The sequence below is a fragment of the Olea europaea genome, unplaced genomic scaffold, assembly GCF_002742605.1.
Source record: "Olea europaea var. sylvestris unplaced genomic scaffold, O_europaea_v1 scaffold2000, whole genome shotgun sequence".
NCBI classification, from domain to species: Eukaryota; Viridiplantae; Streptophyta; class Magnoliopsida; order Lamiales; family Oleaceae; genus Olea; species Olea europaea.
In genome coordinates, this window is record NW_019237875.1 from 81502 (window position 1) to 105106 (window position 23605).

The 23605-nt window shown below is 36.5% G+C and overlaps 1 protein-coding gene and 1 pseudogene across 1 annotated transcript; one reads left to right on the forward strand and one right to left on the reverse strand.

The window, feature by feature from the left end:
• The first annotated feature begins 2150 nt into the window (after positions 1–2150).
• On the forward strand, positions 2151–4421 carry LOC111379525 (3-ketoacyl-CoA synthase 1). Its single transcript, XM_023002916.1, has one exon. It carries the CDS (start codon positions 2616–2618, stop codon positions 4194–4196), a length of 1581 nt encoding a protein of 526 aa, XP_022858684.1. The 5' UTR covers positions 2151–2615; the 3' UTR covers positions 4197–4421.
• A 4275-nt stretch (positions 4422–8696) lies between these two features.
• On the reverse strand, positions 8697–22817 carry LOC111379530 (annotated as a pseudogene).
• Positions 22818–23605: the final 788 nt, after the last annotated feature.

Below are 23605 nucleotides of genomic sequence, written 5' to 3' on the forward strand. Positions count from 1 at the left end.
ATGGTGTGGATTTTGGTGGGGGGGGGGGGGGGGGGATTCTTGGTTGTCTTACCTCTTGAAGAGTATACCATAAAATGTCCATGAAAACTAAAGGATTTCCTGATTGTTTTGGTATTAGATTAGTACAGCATCAGTTTTGTATTTGAGAATTAAGTCAATTTCATGAATTGTAGAGAAAATCTGCTTGTCATTTAGTGTACGTGAAAACTGGGATGACAGTGGAATTAGTATAGAGATCATGTCTCCCCTAAAGTTGATTATATTTGGTATCAAATTTTGAATCTGGACGTAACGGATAAGTACTACAACAAAAATTTGCAACAGGAACAAGGCGACAAATAAATATTTAAAAATGAAGATAAATAAATAAATGAAACAAGACTACAAATAAATATTTTTTAAGTTCTCCATTGACCCCATCTTTTAGAAATTGCCAACGGGACGGGGAGTTGGCGAGAAAAATTTTGTTGGGTGGTACGATCATCGAATGGGAAGCTATTACCTCATCAGGTGGTCCACGCTTACCCAATAAGATGAGATCACCTTGAGACTTGATTTTTTTTCTCTTTCCATCTCAAGTCCCGAGGTGGCTTCATCTCATTGGGTGAGGATGGGCCATCTGATGAGGTGGTGGCTCCCCATTTGCCTGTCCCACCACATAAGACGGTAGGACATTCCCACTAAAGTTTTTCGCGGGAGTTGGCACACAAAAGAGACTTGGGATGAAGAAAAGCTTGTCGTCATGTCCCATCCCAGTGCAATTTGTGTAAATAGAGCTGTCGATTTTGCTTTGAACAAGAATTTCAGAACTGATGGAAGTTGGAAGTTGCTCTTAAATGCCAAAATCTTTATGTGCATTTTATGGATAAAGATGTAAAAGTAGGGCATACCCTCTTCAATACGTTCTTGTTCTCCAGCTATTTGAGAAGGATAGCATCTGAGTCTGTGGGCTGGGTTTTGTTTTAATGTCAAGATTAGATAAATTTAACACGTTGTAAACGTAAGTGTTTACTGTTTACGTAGTTGACTTGTTTTGGAAAGAATTTAGAAAAAATGGGAATTTTTCTCAATCTACTACTTATTTTAGGCACAAATTTATCGTGGATTAATTCTGAATGGTTTTCTATTTTTTTTTTCCTGTTAACCGGATGAAGAAGTCAATTTATAAATGCAAGACATGAAACGTGATTTTGTTATGATTTACAAAAATGGGCAAAGAAAGGGGCTATTGTGACCATTGCACTCAAGACTTTCTAATGTCTCGGTGTTAAATTGGGCCCCGTTGAGATGCCAGTCACCACCGGTTCAAGCTCTTCCATCTTATTTGTCCTTTCTAATTAAAGATGGATTGAGCTTTCTCGAAAAAAAGAAATTATCCTCTCATTTTGTATGATTATTTTGTATTGTAAAATTTGAAATCTGAATGCAACTAACTCCTTGTCTAACAATACACTATTTTTAGAGTAATGCTATGTAACTTCACTGAAGTTTCAACCCCGATATAGGTGGTGGGTTGCGCCATCTCTACTGATATTGTAATCCCAATGGACTATACAGCATTATTCCTATTTTGGTTCATATAATCAAAGTGGTGAATTCAGTGCTAGACACTATTATTTACGATAAATTTATGGGCAAATTTCATCCTTAAAATTGGCTTATAAAGAGATGTTAACCAAAATATTTATAAACTCAAAAGGCAAGCCTTCCGCGAGCGATGTTGGATATAGTTAGATGATCACATTTCATCCTTCTTCAAAACCATGTCCCCAGCAGCCCATTTCCATATGTGGAAGACTCGACGGAAATAATATGCTACTCTTAGTAGATCTCCGTAGGTAGCCCTAAAGGGTGCATGAAATGCTTATAAACTCACAAGGCTTACCTTCTACGAAGAAAGTGGAATGCAATGTATAGCTCGCATACACACATGACGATCGATACTCGACTTCTTGTACTCAACCTTATACTCTGGAGTAAAACTGTGTAATAATATTTTTCTGAAGAAAAATAATAATAAAGCATGCATTAATTTAGGTACCATCTTTGTCCTACCATGTCATTTATTACATTTGTTGATGGCCAGCCACCACTACCTAACTCTCTTAAAGAATTACCAGTTTCGTCCTCATACGCAAACTAACATAACTCACAATGTCAAACACATTCCTGTGTATGTATATGTGCGTGTAAACAGATACCATCTGCTTGCTGTGTTCATGTGAAAAAACAAAGTCTTGGACTCTCACATGGCCAATTGGCACTTGCTCAAAAAACCCACCTTCGTTAACAAACATATACCTATAATTAGGTTTGGCAAGCTCAGGATTTCTTCAAACCCTTTCCTCTTTGGTAATTGGTAGTTGAGCTATCTGTGTGATCCTTTTTTCAAAGACTTGCACCATTAAAAATTGAGACTTTTGGTGCAGTTTTCTTGTAGCTTTGTATTTTACAATCTTTCCTTTTCTTTAAAATCTAAAATCCATTTTTTTCTCCTCCAATCCCAACTAATAATTGCTTACAGGCGTGTTAAGATTGGTTTGTTCATCTTATTATAGACTCTTCTGAAAAATACCATCTGTTTCTTGTTTAAGAACACCAACAAGAGGAGAGAAATGAAGAACATAGAAATGGATGAGGAAAGACTAATGGCCGACGTGGCGTTTAAGAACTCCTCGTCTGTGGTCATAAAAATCCGGCGAAAATTGCCGGATTTTTTGCAGTCTGTTAAGCTCAAATATGTCAAATTAGGCTATGGTTATTCGTGCAATCCTGCAACTCTCCTTATTTCCATTGTAGTCTTCCCTTTGTTCTTTGCTACTGCTATACAACTCAGTGGTCTAACCCTCAGACTTTTTTCTGATATTTGGACCAAACAAACAATTGTTTTCGATACAGCCACCGTTGTAATCGGTTCGACCGTATTGATGTTTTTGTTAGGCGTGTATTGGGCCAAACGGCCAAGACCAGTTTACTTGGTTGATTTCGCGTGTTACAAACCAGAAGATGAACGGAAAATGTCAATTCCATCGTTCTTGAAGATGACCGAAGAGAATGGTGCATTTGAAGCGGAATCAATTCAGTTCCAGAAGAGGATATCACACCGGTCTGGCCTCGGTGATGATACGTATTTCCCTCGGGGAATTACATCCACGCCCCCTAATCTATCCATGAAAGAAGCCAGGTTGGAGGCCGAGGCTGTCATGTTCGGAGCACTGGATTCTCTCTTCAGCAAAACTGGAGTTAAACCGAACGACATTGGAATTCTTATCGTGAACTGCAGCTTATTCAATCCAACCCCGTCTTTGTCCGCCATGATAGTCAACCATTACAAACTTAGAACTGATATCAAGAGCTACAATCTTGGAGGAATGGGGTGCAGTGCTGGCCTCATATCAATAGACCTGGCAAAACACCTTCTTCAAGCTAACCCTAATACATATGCAGTTGTAGTGAGTACTGAAAATATCACTCTCAATTGGTACTTTGGAAATGACCGTTCAATGCTATTGTGTAACTGCATCTTTCGTATGGGTGGCGCCGCCATGCTTCTCTCGAACAAGGCCCGCGACAAATCCCGGTCCAAGTATGAGCTGATCCATACCGTTCGAACCCATAAAGGTGCAGATAACAATAGCTACAATTGTGTCTATCAAAGAGAAGATGGTAAAGGAACAGTTGGAGTTTCACTTGCTCGAGAATTGATGGCCGTAGCCGGTGATGCTCTGAAGACAAATATAACGACTTTGGGACCTTTAGTTCTACCATTTTCTGAACAATTCATTTTCCTGGTTACCTTGATGAAGAAAAAGGTCTTCAAAGCTAAGGTCAGGCCTTATATACCTGATTTCAAGCTTGCTTTTGAACACTTCTGCATACACGCTGGTGGAAGGGCAGTGTTGGACGAGTTGCAAAACAACCTTCAACTCACTGAGTGGCACATGGAGCCATCGAGGATGACACTGCACCGGTTCGGGAACACGTCTAGCAGTTCATTGTGGTATGAATTGGCTTACACAGAAGCGAAAGGCCGGGTTTCAAGGGGCAATCGGGTTTGGCAGATTGCGTTTGGGTCGGGTTTCAAATGTAACAGTGCTGTTTGGAGAGCCCTGAGGGAAATTCCAGCTAAAGAATGCGAGGGTAACCCCTGGTTTGATTGTATTGATAAGTATCCTGTTGAGGTTCCTGTAATATAAATTTGTTCATGGAGCTTATTGATGGAAGTGTGCTTATAAGTGATAAATTCTATTTCTGTATTAACTTTTTCATACGAAGATCCAAGCTACAGGCTTATAGCTGTGTGTACCCATATTTCAAATAGAGAACAAATCTATTGTAAATGTTAGGTCCTATGCCCAATCGATTTTGGACGTAAACACTTTTAATATGATCAATGTATTTTATATATGACGATATATTATTCATTTGAATTACTATTCTAATAATTATACTATATAAAGTCCGTATATTCAAATCCTGGTAAATTGTTAATTACAATGAGTTGTAATAGTAAGAGACAAATCACACATAATTGAATCTTAAATTATCTGTGATTATAAGTAATAACGAGATACAGATATTGTTATTATGAATACACTTTCATGTGTGGCATTTTTCACTTGTGAAATGAGTAGCCGACCTCACAAGTTAAAATGTAATGATATTTGAATGGACGTGTGAATGTTTTGTTATGAGAACATAATATTGGAATGTTATAAGAACAAAACATTGGAAACCCATTGGAAAGATTTTACGTGGATAACTATTTGAATGTTAATGTTTAATCTCTAACGTTCGGTAATGAAATTGGTCACTCAACTTGAGATCATCATAGTATTTTATATGAGGGCAGTCATGTTTTGATGGTATTGAATATTACTCTACCAAGAGTCATAAATATGGTATCGTTCGAGTATGTCCAAAATCATGTGAATGTTGTAAATGATTAATAAAGGATTTGTCACTCTTAGATAGTAAGATATTATAATCTATATTTCATTCAATTAAGTTGATAACGAAATATGTGCTCATAAGTCGAAAAGAATATTTTTGATTTAAGAGTGAGATGAAAAATATCATCAATAATCGAGATTGACACTCTTCCATTGATCATATCATATTGACGAAAAGATTATATTTTCACAGTAAACGAACAAGTTTGTTTTTGTCATACCACGTGATATTTATCGTCACGTTTATTGTCATGATACATTGTTAGATATAAATCTGGGACGATGAGTATGAATTAATGATAAATTAAAACAATTTTTTAATTTACCGATTTTGATTAAATCAAAATAATAATTCACATCGTTAGGTATCGTGATTGAGAACTTAATGGATCACACACAATAAGGAAATCTAGAAGAATGATATTAATTATTAACTAATTGAAATTAGACCTGGCTAAATTTAAAGGACAGACCAAGCTCACTTAAATATTTATTAATAAACTGTTAGGGGTTGAGAAATGATAACACGTTCATTATCTTATTAACCCAAGAAAAGAGAAATCTTAATTCTCTCTTTTTTTTCCCTTGTGTGGATTATTATTAGAGGCTTTACAATTGGACAATTGCGGTGTACAAATCGTGATTGTACGTGTTTCAAGATAGTCAAAGAACTTCGTAGAATTAATTAAAGGTGAATTCTTATTATAGTTTCCATCTAAACAAAAAGAAAATCCCCGATGAGAATTGAAATTTTTTAAATTTTGTTGTGCATGATTAAGTAAATTCTCAACATTTATATGCACTTATTTGGTTGTTGATTTTAATTTAAGTCAAAGTCAACAGTATTCCTTTAATTTGTACATGCGCTAGAGGAGATTGAGAGTACAGCTATTGACCTCAAAAAATTGATAATATTTTAGAGTCAACAGTCGAATTTTCTGCCTGAATTTCCGGAGGATCTTCCTTCTTTTTGGGAAAGTTTTTATGAAAACCTATTGTTTATATAAAAGGAGTAAGGACCAAGGTTATTTTGACCAGATAGTATTTCTCGCTCGAAGAGAGTGATTTTTCGAGATCGATGTCGCGGATTTTCATTTGATACAATGCTCTTTTTCACAATAGAAGTTTTGATATCAGATTTTCCCTCTCTGCTTATTGTGCAATGGCTTTATATTTTTAAGGGCATTTTGGTCATCTAATGAGTTGACATTCTTTAGTAATTATGTTGAGAGTTATAAATTTATAATTATCTTGATTGAAGATATTCTTTCAGTCCCCGAGATATTGGTCCATGTTAAAGGAGGTAAGTCCATTTTAGGTTCTTAGTTCCCCCACTGAGGCAACATATAATTCCTCAAATTAATGAAGGCATACCTATAGAGGAACTTGACTCTCTCATTGTGTTTCGAATAGAACAGAGTTGGCACAATTTCTCAATGAGTTAACGGAGAAAGGCCTAAAGAGGACCTTGACTCCCTCATTGGATCTTTAAATAGAGTGGATGGAACCATTTTCTTGGAGGACAAGGCCTTTGGAATCCTATGCTAGGACCTGTCAATGACCCAGCTCCAGCATCAGTGGTTATCCTATGCTAAAGCTTGGAGTCTTACAGATGCCCGGAATCATAAAGGATTATAGCTAACCCATTTCCTTGATATTAGAGAACCATGAGTCTAGTTTTGGAAGACTTGCAGTCTACCAACAATAGTGACGCATTTATAGGAGCCACTATTACCCCAAATGTGTGGTGAAGACATAATAACTAGCAGCGAAAGCTGACCTTCAACAGGGAAACCACCAGCAGAAAATAGCACAATGTAGTAAGCGAGGGACTGCAGCCTTCCAAATATTAGAGATGACCATGAGCTATAGTATTGAAAGCTTATTGTTGTCTCGAATAAATGAGGACTTATAGTCAGACTACAGCCGGCCTTAGCATCATAGATAATCACGGGCCAAGTTCGAAAATAGTAAAGCTTGGCCCCTGCATAGCAATAGGTCCGATGGGCAAGCGTTGGGTGAGCAAAGACCAAAGGCTTGTCGAAGCCTCCAGCATCAGATATAATCATGAGCTAGGACCTGACCTATAGCTGGCATTTGCATCATAGATGATCACGTCTAAGATCAAGGTGTCTTTCTCTCAATTGTGCCTAGTGTACGAGGGAAATTGTTCAAAGTCCCTTCTGTGGCTGACTAGAAGTCTAGACGGACAATAATTATTCTAGTACGACAACATGAATTGAAATGGGAAGATTGAAGACGAGATAAAGAGGAGTTTCAATTGAATGCGTACTCTACTTTGCAAGGCCACAGATTCCAATGAGTTGCTTATGTTGGAACGTCTACAAGGCGGGAGATCCAAGCACGGAAGGGGAACTTCACCAGATCAGCACTTTCTCTAACTCTGAGTCTTCCTGTCCAGACAAATTGATTGGCACACAAGCTTGCGGTCGTGGTAGAAGTGGCAGACTCTTATTATTGTGGCAAGATGAATGGGATGTTAGCACCACATCATACTCCCACGATCATATAGATGCTCTTATCACTCGGAATTGAGTGGCAATTTTCTAAACTCTACGGGAACCCACGACCAGAACTTCACCAGTTTTCTTGGGAGAAACAAGGAATATTGGGAAAAGCAAAATAAAGAGCAAAATTAAAGAGTTTGTTGGAGTGTATAAACAAATTGTTACAAATTTAAGGATGCTCTCTAAAAATAAAGAGTGGAAATGCTCTAATTGGTTAAAATATTATTTGGAAAAGGCAAATGTCTGATTCAATAACATTCAAAACTTTGAAATTTGTATCTGAAAACTGCATTTTATCTCTTATGTGTCCCATGTTGACTTCAGGTCTGTCCTCATCTCTAGCTTGCATAACATACAGCTCCTCTATTTTATTTTATTTTATTTTTTTGACAGTTCGTCAGCAGGCACAACATTTTACCTCCACCCATCCTGTGGCATGAGAAAACAACGGTTCAGAACAGATTCTCAAGAAGGTGATAGTTTTACTCTGTACTTTATGAGTGTGTGCCCATGGAAACGCAATCACAAGAGAGATTAGTGAGGGGCAAGGTGTTATATACTCACTAAAAACAATCTTTCAAGAGAGAGTAAATAAGTAGTGGTGTGGGATGTTTATAAGACCATCAGAGAATTTCCATTAGTAACTTATAAACATCCCACACCACTACTTATTTACTCTCTCTTGAAAGATTGTTTTTAGTGAGTATATAACACCTTGCCCCTCACTAAATGAGTTGCTTATGTTGGAACGTCTACAAGGCGGGAGATCCAAGCACGGAAGGGGAACTTCACCAGATCAGCACTTTCTCTAACTCTGAGTCTTCCTGTCCAGACAAATTGATTGGCACACAAGCTTGCGGTCGTGGTAGAAGTGGCAGACTCTTATTATTGTGGCAAGATGAATGGGATGTTAGCACCACATCATACTCCCACGATCATATAGATGCTCTTATCACTCGGAATTGAGTGGCAATTTTCTAAACTCTACGGGAACCCACGACCAGAACTTCACCAGTTTTCTTGGGATCTATTGCGAACGTTATGCAGGATGAACCTGGTTCCTTGACTGTGAGACGGGGATTTCAATAATTTAGGTCGCTAGAGAAAAGTCGAGGAGCCCAAGCGCTCCAAGGTTGCCATGGGGGAATTCCGTAAGAGTCCTTAGGGACATGGCATTTAATGGTTCCCCGTTTAAAACGATATAAAAAGAAAAGAACGCAAGAATGATCAATAAGCACTAACAAGCTTATTTAAGCTGCTTCATGTTTATCTAAAGACTACAATAATTAAACCCTTTTTCCATAACTAGCTACTCAAACAGTAAATACACTGAGGCTCCACTTCTAGTAGGGTCGATACCGTCTACCACAAATAGAATCATCGTTGCCAGTGCCAGTTCCTCGTGCTTGCAGTCCACCAGCACCGTTGCTCCTATCGTTCCTCCGAGGTCTCACTGGCGGTGACATCTGTACTCCAAGCTGCTGACTGTACAAAAATAAGTTGGTTAAAGATATTCGAGCTTCGTACTTACACATGAAAATACCAAATTGATGCGACTTACAGGACATAGCCAATTTGACCATCTGGTAAAACCATTGGCACCATCTGCATCCCTGCTGGCATTGGTCCCCTTCCAAAAATCATAGGCTGCTAAAGTGGGCGATTCCATTAGCTAGAAATCCTTTTCAAAAAACAAAAACAGAATATAAAAAATCAAGATCCTCCCAGTTTACTACCTGCTGGAGTCCGGCAGCTGTACCATACCCAGACGCTATAGGGGCAGCATAAGGATTCATAGGTATACCAGCATATCCAGGACGAGGAATATAATTAGGCATCAGCAAGGAGCTATGAGGATTAGCCATATCGAACTTTTTCTCAGTCTGAGGCTTTGCAAGAACAACTTCCAACAAATGACCTATAATACACAATATTGATCACTTTCCAACCAACAAGTTCGGCCAATATGAGGTAGAAAACAATTGAAAGCAAGTACAAACAACCAAAGATCATCTTTCAAAAATAAGGGAGCACTCAAAGATAAGGGGGAAATAATCATCATCTTTATAACTTGCAGGGAAATATTGAAAGGTTTCTACCACTAAAAAAGGGCATTACAAGAGATCAAATGCATAAAGCACAGAGAAGATCTAATTTTATTGCTAATTTGGGTAACACCTTGGGACAGCTGCTGTCGTAATCCAGATTGGGATTATTTTGCACATCTTTCTACGTGACACAGAAACCTTTAGGAACTTATGATGGAGAAAAATAAAGAATACAATGGCCTCAATGCCCTTAACTATATCAATACTAATAATAGAGAATAGAAATTAGGAAACAGGATATAAGAAAAATGTTATAGAATTCGGATCAATAAATACGTATGTGGAGTAAATAAGTTAGACGGGATTATGGGTCACTATTACGACCTTCTCTTTTTCAAGATATTTTTATATTAATTGCATGAAACGTTTTAGCATGAACAGATCAATGTAGTTATGAGGCTTTCTTTGGGTTAGTGGAGAGTTGCCTCTATATTCTACGAATTAGCAAAGCGATCTTGTACTTTTCGCCTCAAACCTCAATTTAGAAATTGTTTATTTCATTACTTTTTAAGTGTTTGCACTTATCATATATATATATTTTTTTTTTAGTGTTTGTATCAGCCATAGACTTCCGTAATAACATCTTTAATATTGAAGTCCCAGTGCTATCTACTGACAAGATTGGTACCAAAAAAGTTTTCTATGCACGTTTAAATGACTACAGCAACTCATATCCAGCTTATAACAAGGAAAAATGTCCCTTTCCCCTCCCCTGATGCAGGAAACCTGAAAACGATCAATTAATTTCATCATTGCCTCAGTCATCCCTCAAGACACAGGAATAATGTCAGTTCTGTGTCCAAAAATACCCCCTTAGGCTCATCTAAACATCCATATAAGTTTCAATTACCACAAAACCAGACTCCATGAATCAGACTTTATGAATCAGCCTACACAGCAGCACTTCCGCATATTAACAACTCACACTCATGCACAGAGAAGAGCTTATGCATAGACATCAAGCTTGAACTACCACCTTTCCCAAATGTTTATTTAGGCTAACCACTGGAAGTCGGGAACCAAGCAGAGATCAAAGAAAGACACAATTAGATGGAGAGGAGGAAGAGAGAGATCATGCAGCATGTCTAGAAATTCATGTTAACGACGACTGCTACAAAAATGATGTATCTTATGGATTCATCTCCAGCATTCTATATTTGAATCACTAATCGGAATCCATCAAAGTGTCGCATTCACCTTTAAATGTGTTTTTGGCAATCTGATGTTGCATATCAATTTTTAGATGTGATTATAGTGAAGCAACAATAAAACCACAATAATTGAGATGAAAATGGCCAGTATAAGGTCAAGTTATTTTAGCAGGCAGGGGAAACTGCGATGTCTCAATTCAACTCCAGTTATATATAGGCAGAAAATGGCAGAGGCATCTTAAGATGAAGATAAAATTCTAGAATTGGATGTCTATAACTCGTGTGAATTCGATATATCAAGTGTTGAAGTTATTGGCACAGTGGAAGATAACTAAAAAAACATAAGATAATAAAACATAAGTTGCATTATTAAAACAAATAAATTGATTGGTCCCCAATTTGCATCAAGGATCTTACTATTTCATGCCTTCATCAATTACTCAAATAATTGTCAGAAGATCAGAAATGCCACGTGCAGAAACTATTTTGCAGTCCCAACTTCTAATATAATCCTCTATACCCAATGCTTATGAATTTATTGAACAATATATTAGATAGAGGATGTCAATGGGATAGGAAAACCAATTTACAACCTGCAATTAGAAAAGATGCTTTGTATATTAATTGTAACTGGTAGGAAATTATTTAGTTTCCACTTTCCATACATGTATAGTAATGGCTGACATTCAGCTGTGTAATTGGCCTTATTATTCCTATATATACAAAAGAACCCTCACAATTAGGATATTCGAGTTAAAAGCAGAAATTGAATACCTTTGACATAGTATTAGAGCCAAGACTCTGAATTAAGACTCAATTTCTGGTTTCGGACTATTCCAATAGTCTTCTTGGGTATTGAAGTTGTGGAATTTCCTTTATTTGCATCTTCTGTGGTTGCCAGAAATTTCTCACGTTTTACAGTGAGATTCTGGGAATTTTGTCCAAATTTGGTCGCAATCTTCTACGACGATTGGAGTCTTCGTGAACTTCTAGCTCGTCAGCACTTTTGTAGTGGCCGACGCTCGCGTGGACCATCTCCGGGTGATCGGAATCCTCTGTGGTGGCCGAAATCGTCTGGGCGAGATTCGGAATTGTGAATCGCAGTGAAGGTAAGCCTTTGTGTGTTGATTTGGGCCAGTATCAGTATTTATTGGGTTAACACAGTTGGGCCATATTAATTCATTTATTTTGGGCTGAGCCAAATTAATTAATTTATTATTGGGCTAACTTAATTGGGCCAACTTACTAGATTTATTTTGGGCCAACTAAATTTAATTTGGGACTGCTATTGATATAATTAATTGTTAGTACCATGGCAACCAACATTTCTGATTCTTTTGGTGAACGATTCACGGGAAAAAATTATTTTGCATGGAAATGTCAATTTCGATTATTTGTTATGGGAAAAGAATTATGAGGTCACATTGATGGAAGTGACCCCAATTCCTACTGAGGCTACTAAATTGGCTCAATGGACAGTGAAAGATGCTAGAGTTATAACATGGATTTTAGATCTGTTGATCCTATGGTTGTCTTAAATCTGAGGTCATATAAAAATGGTAAAGATATGTACAAGTATTTGAAAAAGGTTTACGAGAGGACCACACAACCAAACGATTTCAGTTGGAATATGAGATTGTAAATTACACTCAAGGAAATCTCACCATACAAGATTACTTTTCCAGGTTCAAAATTTATAGGGAGAATTTACTGATATTATCCATGCTAAGGTACCAGCTGAATCCATTGCTACTGTTCAGACTACTCATGAGCAGAGTAAAAGAGATCAGTTTCTGATGAAGTTACAACCAGAATTTGAGGCAACGCGCTCCAATTTGATGAATTGTGATCCGCCTCCTTCGGATGTATGTTTTGGGGATTTATTTCCAGAACATCTTTTCACAATACATGCAACTTTTCAGCAACTTCATATGACATCGAATGCTGTCGCATATGCAGTTCATGGGAAAAGCTAGTGAAAGAACATGCGGAAAGCCCAATGTTTCAACTGCAAAGACTATGAGCATACTGCTACTCATTGTAACAAGAAGTCTTACAATTACTACAAGAAGTCAGGACACATCATCAAAAACTATCCTACTCGACCAAGCCAATGAATATCAAGTTACTATTAGTCCACCAGCTTTCGAGGGGTCTTCTGCTGTTGCGCAACCTGTTCTTACTCCTCAAATGATGCAATAAATGATTGTATCAGCTTTTTCTGCTTTGGGACTTCAAGGTAAATATAATACTTCTCAGTCTTGGCTAGTTGATTTTGGTGCCTCAAATCATATAACCAGTTCCTCCGATGGTATTTGTGATATTCACCCATATGGTTTATCTCATATTCAAAAAGCTAATAGGAGTCATTTAACTATTGATGATGTTGGTAACATTAATTCTGCCTTTCGAGACGTTTTTATAGCTCCTAGTTTATTTACAAATCTTATTTCAGTTGGTCAATTAGTTGATAACAATTATGATGTCCATTTCTCTCGTGATGGTGTTCTTGAGCAGCATCAAATGTCGGGGATGATACTCGTGAAGGGGCCTAAAATTGGACGATTGTTTCCATTACATTTTTCTATTCCTAATTGCTTATCTTTAGCCTGCATAAATGTTAACAATAAAAGTGAAGTTTGGCACAAACATTTGGGCCATCCAAACTTTACTATCCTGATTTGCTAACTTCTGGTTTGTTGGGTAATAAAAACAATTCTTATAATTTTTGCTTTGATTATTCTACATGCAAATTGGGAAAGAGTAAGACTCTTCCTTTTCCTTATCACCATAATCGTATCAAAAAGAGTTCTGATACTATGCACAGTAATGTTTGGGAAATTTTGCTCGTCGCCTCTCATGCCTAATATAAATATTTCGTGACTTTTATTGATGATTATAGCCGATACACATGGACCTACTTTCTTCATTTTAAATCCGAAGTACTTTCAGTTTTCAAGACTTTTGTGATATGTTGAGACCCAATTTTCCACCAATATTAGAAGTTTATGATCTGATTCAGGTGGAGAATATATGTCTCATGAGTTTCATCATTTAAAACAGAAAGGGATTTTGTCTCAGCGATCATGCCCCTTATACCCCTCAACGAATTGGGGTGGCAGAATGAAAGAATTGTCATCTCTTGGATGTTGTTCATACATTATTACTTGATTCATATATTCCTTCAAAATTTTGGATTGAAGTAGTGTCCATTGCAGTTTATTTAATCAATAGATTGTCTTCTCAAATTTTATGCTTTGACTCTACATATTATTGTTTTCATAATCAACATCCTATTTATCATGACTTGCATACTTTTGGGTGCATTTATTTTGTTCATTTACCTTCTCATGAACAACACGAACTTTCTGCACAATCTATTAAGTGTGCTTTGATTAGTATCTAAAAGTGCTTCAAAAATATATTATTTACAAGGTATTTTATATTCATTCTGTGTAAATTCACTAATTTTAATCTCTAATTTCAACTCCTTTGCCATAAATTTAATTTGCATATATACATGATTCAAAAGTACAATTAATTGAAACATGTATACATGTGAGCATGAGTATAATACTTTTAAAAAAGTATTTATTTGGTGCATTTAAACATTTTTTCAATGTAGAGCAAGTGGAGAAAAAATGTTGAAAAGTTAAAATGATGAGCTATCTCGAGTGAGATGCAGCTGTCTCGATAAAATGATCATAAATTGAGCTGTAGATATCGAACCAAGATAATTCAACTTGGATTGAAAAGATAAGATATGTATCTATAACTTTCATGCTTTCCAAGAAGTCATATTTTCATCATAGGATAGCCAAACTTATCTTTCAAAGTTCAGGTTATTATTTGCCATGTACAACTTTTCTACCTGTGAGCAACACTCATTATTTTGGCCATATTAGGAGTTGTAGAAATCCAATGGACCTAATATTTGTACCAATTGAAAGATAACCTGAGTGACAACTCATCTATTGATCAAAAATCCAAATTTGCTGCACAACATATCTGAAAATTAGTATCAAGTTGCACATTCCAGCTGTCTTCAAGCTGGACATAACATAAGATGCAAATTATGCACTTGCATGTAGGATGTTTCTTTGCCTATAAAAAAGGATTATGGCCAAAAGTTGGAAGGCATCAATTCCTCTTCATCAAGATTCATTAGAGTGATTGGCTCCATTTTCAGATCCAGGAGTTTCAGTATAGTAGGCGAGTGGAAAGTGGATGGAGGGTGCTTCTCAGCTAGAGTTGGGGGTAGGGTCGTTAAAGTGGCTAGGGTGAGTCTTCGACCATTTGATAGCCTCATTCCTGAATATACAGAATAGGGCTTCGATGAGCCCTAGATGTAAAGGGTTCTTGGGACCGCTATTATAAATCTTAGTGAAATACTGGATTTCTTATCTCATGCCTGCTTTTCGCGATAAAATAGCACTCTCTATCCCCTATTTTTTGAGGTCCCATGAATCTTTAGTATTCGTGTTCTCTGTATTCCATCCAGCCAATTGGTTAATCGGTAAAGATACATGTGCTTGATGCCCCATCCAAGAGAGAGACCCAAGTCCTAGTAGAAGAAAAGGAAGGAAAAAATAGAAGTTACTAACTTGAAATCCATTTCTAAAATTCAAAATCAATAGGGCCTCTTTACCATTCCGTGATGAAGAGGAATCGATACCTTCAAACTCTTGGCCAAGGTCTTCTTTTATAAGCAAAGAAACATCCTACATGCATGTGGACAATTTGCAATTTGTGTTCTGTCCAGCTTGAAGACAGCTGAAATATGCAACTTGATACCAATTTTTAGTTATGTTGTGCAACAAATTTGAACTATCAATGGATAAGTTGTTGTTACTCACGTTATTTTTTCATTGGTACAAATATCATGTCCATTGGAACTTTACAACTCTAGATATAGCCAAAACAATAAGTGCTGCTCCCAAGTAGAAAAGATGTATACGACAAGTAACAACCTGGACTTCAAACGATAATTTTGGTTGTCCTATGATGAGAATTTTACTTCTTGGAAAGCATGAAAGTTGTAGATACATATTTATCTTTCCAATCCAATTTGAATCACATTGATTTGATATCTATAGCTTAACTTATGATCGTTTTACCGAGATAGTTGCATCTTACTCAAGACAGTTCATCATTTTGACTTTCTAACATTTTTCTCCACTTGCTCTACATTGGAAATACATTTGAAATACACCAAATTAATACTCTTTCAAAAGTATAACTCATGACATGTATGTAAATACGTATTTCAATTAATTGTACTTTTAACCATGTATTTATGCAAATTGAATTTATGGCAAAAGGGTTGAAATTAGAAACTAAAATTAGTGAACTTATACAAAATAAATATAAAATGCCTCATAAATGATTTACTGAAGCACTTTTAGACACTAATCATGTATTTATGGGTTGTAGTTATTCAGAGGCAGCTAAACATGAATGTTGGCGGAAGGCTATGGATGAAGAGCTCCGGGCACTTCAAGATAATCATACTTGAGATGTTGTTCCTTGTTCATCTAATGTCAAGACTATTGATTGTAAGTGGGTCTATTCTATTGAGCTTCGCTCTGATGGAACTCTCAATCGTTATATAGCTCGCCTTGTTGCTCTTGGAAACATGCAAGAATATGGGATAGATTATGATGAGAAATTTGCTCCAGTGGCAAAGATGACTATGGTGCGAAATGTTCTTTCTATTACTGCCTCTCAGAGATGGCCTTTTCATCATATGGACGTCGAAGATGCTTTTTTCATGGTGATCTCAAGGAAGATATTTACATAGCACCTCCTCCAAGTCCCTTTACCTCTCCTTCACAAGTATGTAAGTTGAAGAGGTCTATGAGTTGAAAGAAGCTCCTCGAGCATGGTTTAAGAAGTTTCAATCTACTTTGCTACGGCTTTCTTTTATCCAGAGATAGTATGATTCCTTATTTTTTTGCAAGACATGTTATTTTACTTGTGTACACGGATGATATTGTTATAACTAGCATGAATTCTGAGCTGATTCAACTCCAGCAACATTTACAGGCTTCCTTTCATATGAAGGATCTTGTTGCGTTTAGTGATGTAGATTGAACTGGGTGTCCTAATACTCATCATTCTGTTATAGGTTGATGTATGTTTCTTGGTGATTCTTTGATCTCCTAGAAGAGTAAAAACCAAGCTCATGTGTCCAAATCTTCAATTGAATCTGAATATCGTGCCATGTCTACTGCCTGTTCTGAGATTATTTGGCTTCATGGGCTTTTAGCTGAACTTGGCTTTCCTCAATCTGATCCTACCCCCTTTATGTAGACAACACAAGTGCTATTTAGATTGCTACAAATCTAATATATCATGAACGTACAAAGCATATTGAAGTGGATTGTCACTCCATTCGAGAGGCTTTTGACGCAAGTATTATTTTTCTTCCGCATCTCTAATGATCTTCAAATTGCCGATGTATTCACCAAAGCCATGATACGACGACGTCATCTCTTTCTTGTGGGCAAATTGATGTTTCTTGATCACAAGCATCAATTTGAGAGGATGTCAATTGGATAGGAAAACTAATTTACAACTAGCAGTTAAAAAAGATGCTTTGTATGTTAGTTGTAATTGGTAGGAAATTATTCAATTTCCATACATATACAGTGATGGGTAACATACCTTTGACAGTATATATGGTACATACCATTAATTTCATACTTTTCCGTGTCGTTGACAGCCTTCAATGCACTTGACCTTTCCGCATAGTGAATAAAGCCAAAGTCTCTTTTTCCGCTTCTTTGGCTAGTGGCGTAACAACTTTAGTTACTTCACCATGGCGCTGGAAGAGTTCCTTTAATTGCTTAGTGGATGGATTTTCAGGTATGTCTTTCACATAAAGAGCCTCGACCTTTCAATGCATAACAATGAAGTATTTTTCACAAGCACTACAATGGTTTACCAAGAAGAGTAATCTCATTCCAGCTAGTCCATGCACACTAACAACATAATATTTGAAAAACAGCAAATAAATCCATCAATTTTTAAAAGAAGAATAGTTTCTACCAACAAAAATAAATCTCATATTTATAGTAAAATCAATTAAGTGGGGGGAAAAAAACTCATCACAAGCTCCTAAGCCAGAAAGCTACAAGTTAAGAAGAGATGAGAAATTTTACATCACAAATCATTTATTAAATTAGTGCCAGACATGCTAATAACATTGTTCATGTTCCAAACACAAATTTTCATCTCAGGTATTAAGAATTATCTAATGCAGTACATTCATGAATGCAACTTATGGCTTATACACAAAAAGTAATGATCTTTAACGTCTCCTGGTAAGGATCTCAAGAAATATATTAGATAAATTGCAAATAAAAGATTTTAAAACTTCTAGAATAATAGAATAGGGGGATAGAAACCAGATTTCAGTAGATTTTGATAAAAATTGATGAAATGTGGGATTGAAAAGTTGTGAATTCCATAAAATGTGTGATTAAAATTAATTGTTGACTTTGACTTAGATTTCAATCTAAATTTTCAGTTGAACTAAACACGGGATATGTATCATTTTATACTTCAGTACCCATCTTCAGCTAAGCACAAAGGATCTCCTACAGGAAATAATGTTTGGGTGACAACAACAGGCTCCGAACATGTGAAGCATACACTCACAAAATATTTCTATTATTGTTCTAATTTAGCCGTTGTTTTGTGGCCATTGTTTAACACTCTTTTTGTTATAAGATCATTTTCAACCATACATTCACGCAATAAAATATTTTACACGTAAATCCAAAATTTTTACCTACTATTTAACCACACTATCTCCTAAAAATACTATTCAAAACTCTTTCTTTTTTTTTTTTTTTTTAAAATAAAGGGCACCAAACAAGGGCTTAATATGTTGGGGGGCCGTTGGAAACATGCTGGGGCACACATTGACGAAAAACAGGTTACAATTTTCAATCAAAGGCTTAACAAATAGGGATTAACAGTTAACAGAGTAATTATCACAACTTGTCTACCTCCAATAACCTCTTATCATTTTGCAGCCACTCAAATAATAATATTCTAAACAGTTGTTCATAGCTTTCTTATTTTTGAAATTATCAATCTAATCATTGTTTAATTTGGGAATGTTCATCTTTCAAGTTCTGAAAATTGGGCAGTAAATAATAAGGTATAATTTTCAAGTTCAATGCACTCCATAGTGTCATGTCAGTATAGATGCCTCTTAGCTAAACATTTATTAACACATAATTCAAATTTTTAAGTAAATGGGCAATAAATATCAAGATATAATTTTGACACCCAATGCGTCCCTAGAGTGTCGTGTCAGTGTAGGTGCTTCTTGGCTATCCAGTTTCCTTTCCATCTTTCCACTAACTTCATAATGATCTGCCTTAAAATGATAAGGAGAAGAGTGGGATTCTATCTCTTGGATTTCTTTTCTTCCTTATATCCTCTTTTTTCTTTCTTTCTTTTTCTTTTTTTTTTGGTGGGGGAGCAGTTAGATGGACTCTAATGGTTTAGGTCTGATGTATTTCCTTCTTTTTCTTTTTCTTTTTTTTTAATTATTATGGGCGGGGGAGCAGTTAGATGTTAGATGGACTCTAATGGTTTATGACTGTTGTGTTTCCTTTTAAATTTTTTTCTCTGCTCAATTCAATTATTGCTCCACTAGCTAAGAAGCTCGAATATGGACACACCGTCGGACCCGCGATTTTTTGAAAAAGTTCCGGCACAAAACATCGACACATTGATTAAGAAAATTTTTATTTAATTACTTTTCAATTTAATAATCAAAACAATAATTTAAAAAAATAATAATAAACGGGGGAGCAGTTAGATGTTAGATGGACTCTAATGGTTTATGACTGTTGTGTTTCCTTTCAAATTTTTTTCTCTGCTCAATTCAATTATTGCTCCACTAGCTAAGAAGCACGAATATGGACACACCGTCGGACTCGCGATTTTTTGAAAAAGTTCTGTCGACACATTGATTAAGAAAATTTTTATTTAATTACTTTTCAATTTAATAATCAAAACAATAATTTAAAAAAATAATAATAAAATCATTACAAGTTTGAGATTTCTCTTCCAATATTTGTGTAGTGCAATTTGAAAAGAAAGGAGATTTATTTGGCTTCCTTTATAGATTTTAAAAACCCTCCTTTTGTATTTTAAATTGGGGGTAAAGGGGTAATTGAGTTGTTAAAAGAACGAGTCCATTAGAGTTAGCCTTACCTCTGGCCGCCTGACTGAAATTCCAGCCATGCCCTTTCAGTTCTTCAACCAGTACATCCCAAATACTTCTCATTTTTCTTTCATTTACAATGCGTACAATAAAATTAGGATTTAGCCTTACAGCCTCCTGACTGAAACTCATTGGGTTGTGCCTCACCGCCTCTTTCATAGAATGAGCATGCCTTCTTCAGTTTTCTTCGCAAGGACACGCCACAGGGGACCTCTGACATGCGTTGGCAACGTATCGAACACCGATACACACCGATACGCTGACACTGGCAACATATTGGTATGTCGACCAATGATTGTATAGGTTTTGGAATATTAGCGAGGCTGCAGAGTGAGTGCGAGAGTCGAGACAACGTTATACACTTTAGTGTTGGTGTTTAGGGTTATTTAGTGTATTTGATCTTGCTTGGCTAAGAAATGAAACAATAAAATGGGTAATTGGACCAAAAATTAAAAAATTAGAAACGAAACAAATTATTGGGCCAAAAATTTGGATTTAGAAATCGTTAATTTGTCAATTTGTTTAGAAAAAATTGAAATTAAAATAATTTGATTTACTCAAAATAAAAAAAAATAGAAAAATTCGGTTCTTATTCGGTTCTTCGGGTCTTGGTCTAGAACCGAGAACCGAACCGTACCCGTCGGTTCTCAATTCAGATACCCGTTCGGGTATTTAATTTGACAAGAACCGTCGGGTTCGGTTCGGTTCGATTCGGGTTCGGTTCGGTCGGTTCGGTTCGGTTCGGGAGATTTGCCCAGCCCTAGCTTCCTTTATAGATTTTAAAAACCCTCCTTTTGTATTTTAAATTGGGGGTAAAGGGGTAATTGAGTTGTTAAAAGAACGAGTCCATTAGAGTTAGCCTTACCTCTGGCCGCCTGACTGAAATTCCAGCCATGCCCTTTCAGTTCTTCAACCAGTACATCCCAAATACTTTTCATTTTTCTTTCATTTACAATGCGTACAATAAAATTAGGATTTAGCCTTACAGCCTCCTGACTGAAACTCATTGGGTTGTGCCTCACCGCCTCTTTCATAGAATGAGCATGCCTTCTTCAGTTTTCTTCGCAAGGATACGCCACAGGGGACCTCTGACATGCGTTGGCAACGTATCGAACACCGATACACACCGATACGCTGACACTGGCAACATATTGGTGCTTCCCAGTCCACCAGTGTACTACCACTTTCAATGATGTTAACCAATGGATGAAGATATATTTTTCCCCAGGTAACAATAGGGAAATTCATGCTGCTACTATGTCTTCTCTTGAATTTCATTATTACTGATTGATTTGCAGATAAAAAAATTTAAGCTGTCCGAGGATGCATTCTTATCCACATTTAAGGTTTCATGTCTAATGTAATAGAATGTCTAGTACAGTTCCGTGTTCATTGGTGAGAAAGCTCTAATTATACGTTTCCTCTCTGCTACCTTAAGCTCAATCATTTCAAGAAATAACAGAACCTAAAAGCCCCGTAAGACATACTGACCCAGCAAATTTCCAAAATTTGAACATAAAATCTTGGTATATTTCTGATCAAGGTATTACCTAAGCAGAAGCAGAAGAATTATAGACATAATTTTTGGATCAGCCCATGTGACGTGGGTGTGTTGCCCTCTAGCTTAAAATTTCCACTTGACATTTTCTGCCTAGAATAATCAGCACAAGCATTGTTGTAATATTCAACAAAAGCAAAACCTACGGCTTTGGTTTTGCGGATCCTGTAGAAAAATTACATCCAGCAGTTAAGAACATTAAATCTGACAAGAAAAACGGTGATATCATATTTTAAAAATTCATTTTTCTTTCATTTACAATGCGTACAATAAAATTAGGATTTAGCCTTACAGCCTCCTGACTGAAACTCATTGGGTTGTGCCTCACCGCCTCTTTCATAGAATGAGCATGCCTTCTTCAGTTTTCTTCGCAAGGATACGCCACAGGGGACCTCTGACATGCGTTGGCAACGTATCGAACACCGATACACACCGATACGCTGACACTGGCAACATATTGGTGCTTCCCAGTCCACCAGTGTACTACCACTTTCAATGATGTTAACCAATGGATGAAGATATATTTTTCCCCAGGTAACAATAGGGAAATTCATGCTGCTACTATGTCTTCTCTTGAATTTCATTATTACTGATTGATTTGCAGATAAAAAAATTTAAGCTGTCCGAGGATGCATTCTTATCCACATTTAAGGTTTCATGTCTAATGTAATAGAATGTCTAGTACAGTTCCGTGTTCATTGGTGAGAAAGCTCTAATTATACGTTTCCTCTCTGGCCTTGTGTCCACCAATAAAATCTGCATGCTCACATTATTATTATGGCAGCTGGCAAAGAGATAACCATTTGTAGAGAGTATGGATATTGGGTGAAAGGTATTTCAGTGGTAAGAATCTGAAACCATCATTCCTGGGTTTTAAATATGATCTTGGTATATTTCTGATCAAGGTATTACCTAAGCAGCAGCAGAAGAATTATAGACATAATTTTTGGATCAGCCCATGTGACGTGGGTGTGTTGCCCTCTAGCTTAAAATTTCCACTTGACATTTTCTGCCTAGAATAATCAGCACAAGCATTGTTGTAATATTCAACAAAAGCAAAACCTCGGTTACGGCTTTGGTTTTGCGGATCCTGTAGAAAAATTACATCCAGCAGTTAAGAACATTAAATCTGACAAGAAAAACGGTGATATCATATTTTAAAAATTGATAAATTTAAACAAACCTTAATGAGTTCTATGGTTCCTGCTCCAGGACCAGTAGCTTCAAGGACTTTTCTGAAGTCATCATCAGTCCCTCCCACTCCAACTCCCATCCCACGCCCAACTCAAGAAAAAGAAAGAAATTTTATTGCATGCCATAATTTTCAGCAGCAAATAAAATACTGTTAAAATAAATAGTCTATAATTTCTTGGTGCAAACTTAGAGGTTGTTTGAGCCACGTTATTTTGATAATAATGCATTCTTGAATAGTGTATTGATGGGAAATGTGTGGTTAAAAAATAAGGAAAAGTTTTTCATTTGCGTGTAATATTATTTTATTGAAGAATGTGTGGTTGAAATGATGTCAAATCACTGTTTAATAATGTATTTTTTTGAAATAATGTGGCTCAAACAGACCCCAAAATGGGGAAAAACGTGCCTAATCATGCAATCGAAACCAATCAAACCTTGAGAAAAGCCATAAAAACCAAATTAGTACTAAAAAGCATGATCTTGAAGAATCTCAACACAAATTACAAATTAAATGCTAAAATCCCAGTACTGAAAAAATTACGATAAAGGGTTTTCGAAACTGATTCAAGGGCAAATCAGAAAAGGTCACATGTATAGAGAGCGAGTGTATGTATAAGTACGTGTATATGCGTCCATGTATGTGAGATAAACAGAAGCAGTAGGAGATTTGAGTGAGACTGCGCATACCAAAAATTTCAATTTTGATGGTTTTGCTTTATCTTGCTCTCTCTTTGTGTGTATCAGAGCCTGAAAGAATAAGATCCCCCATTGCCCCCATATTTGTTTCGCTTTGAAGGCCCTAATTTGGTACCCTTGCCAGGAGGGCTATTCTTGTCATCTGGCTAACTTAAAGGTTCAATCCCAACC

Bases quoted from the DNA above. Each gene is read 5' to 3' on its own strand.
- LOC111379525 (XM_023002916.1), top strand. From the start codon at position 2,616: ATGAAGAACATAGAAATGGATGAGGAAAGACTAATGGCCGACGTGGCG.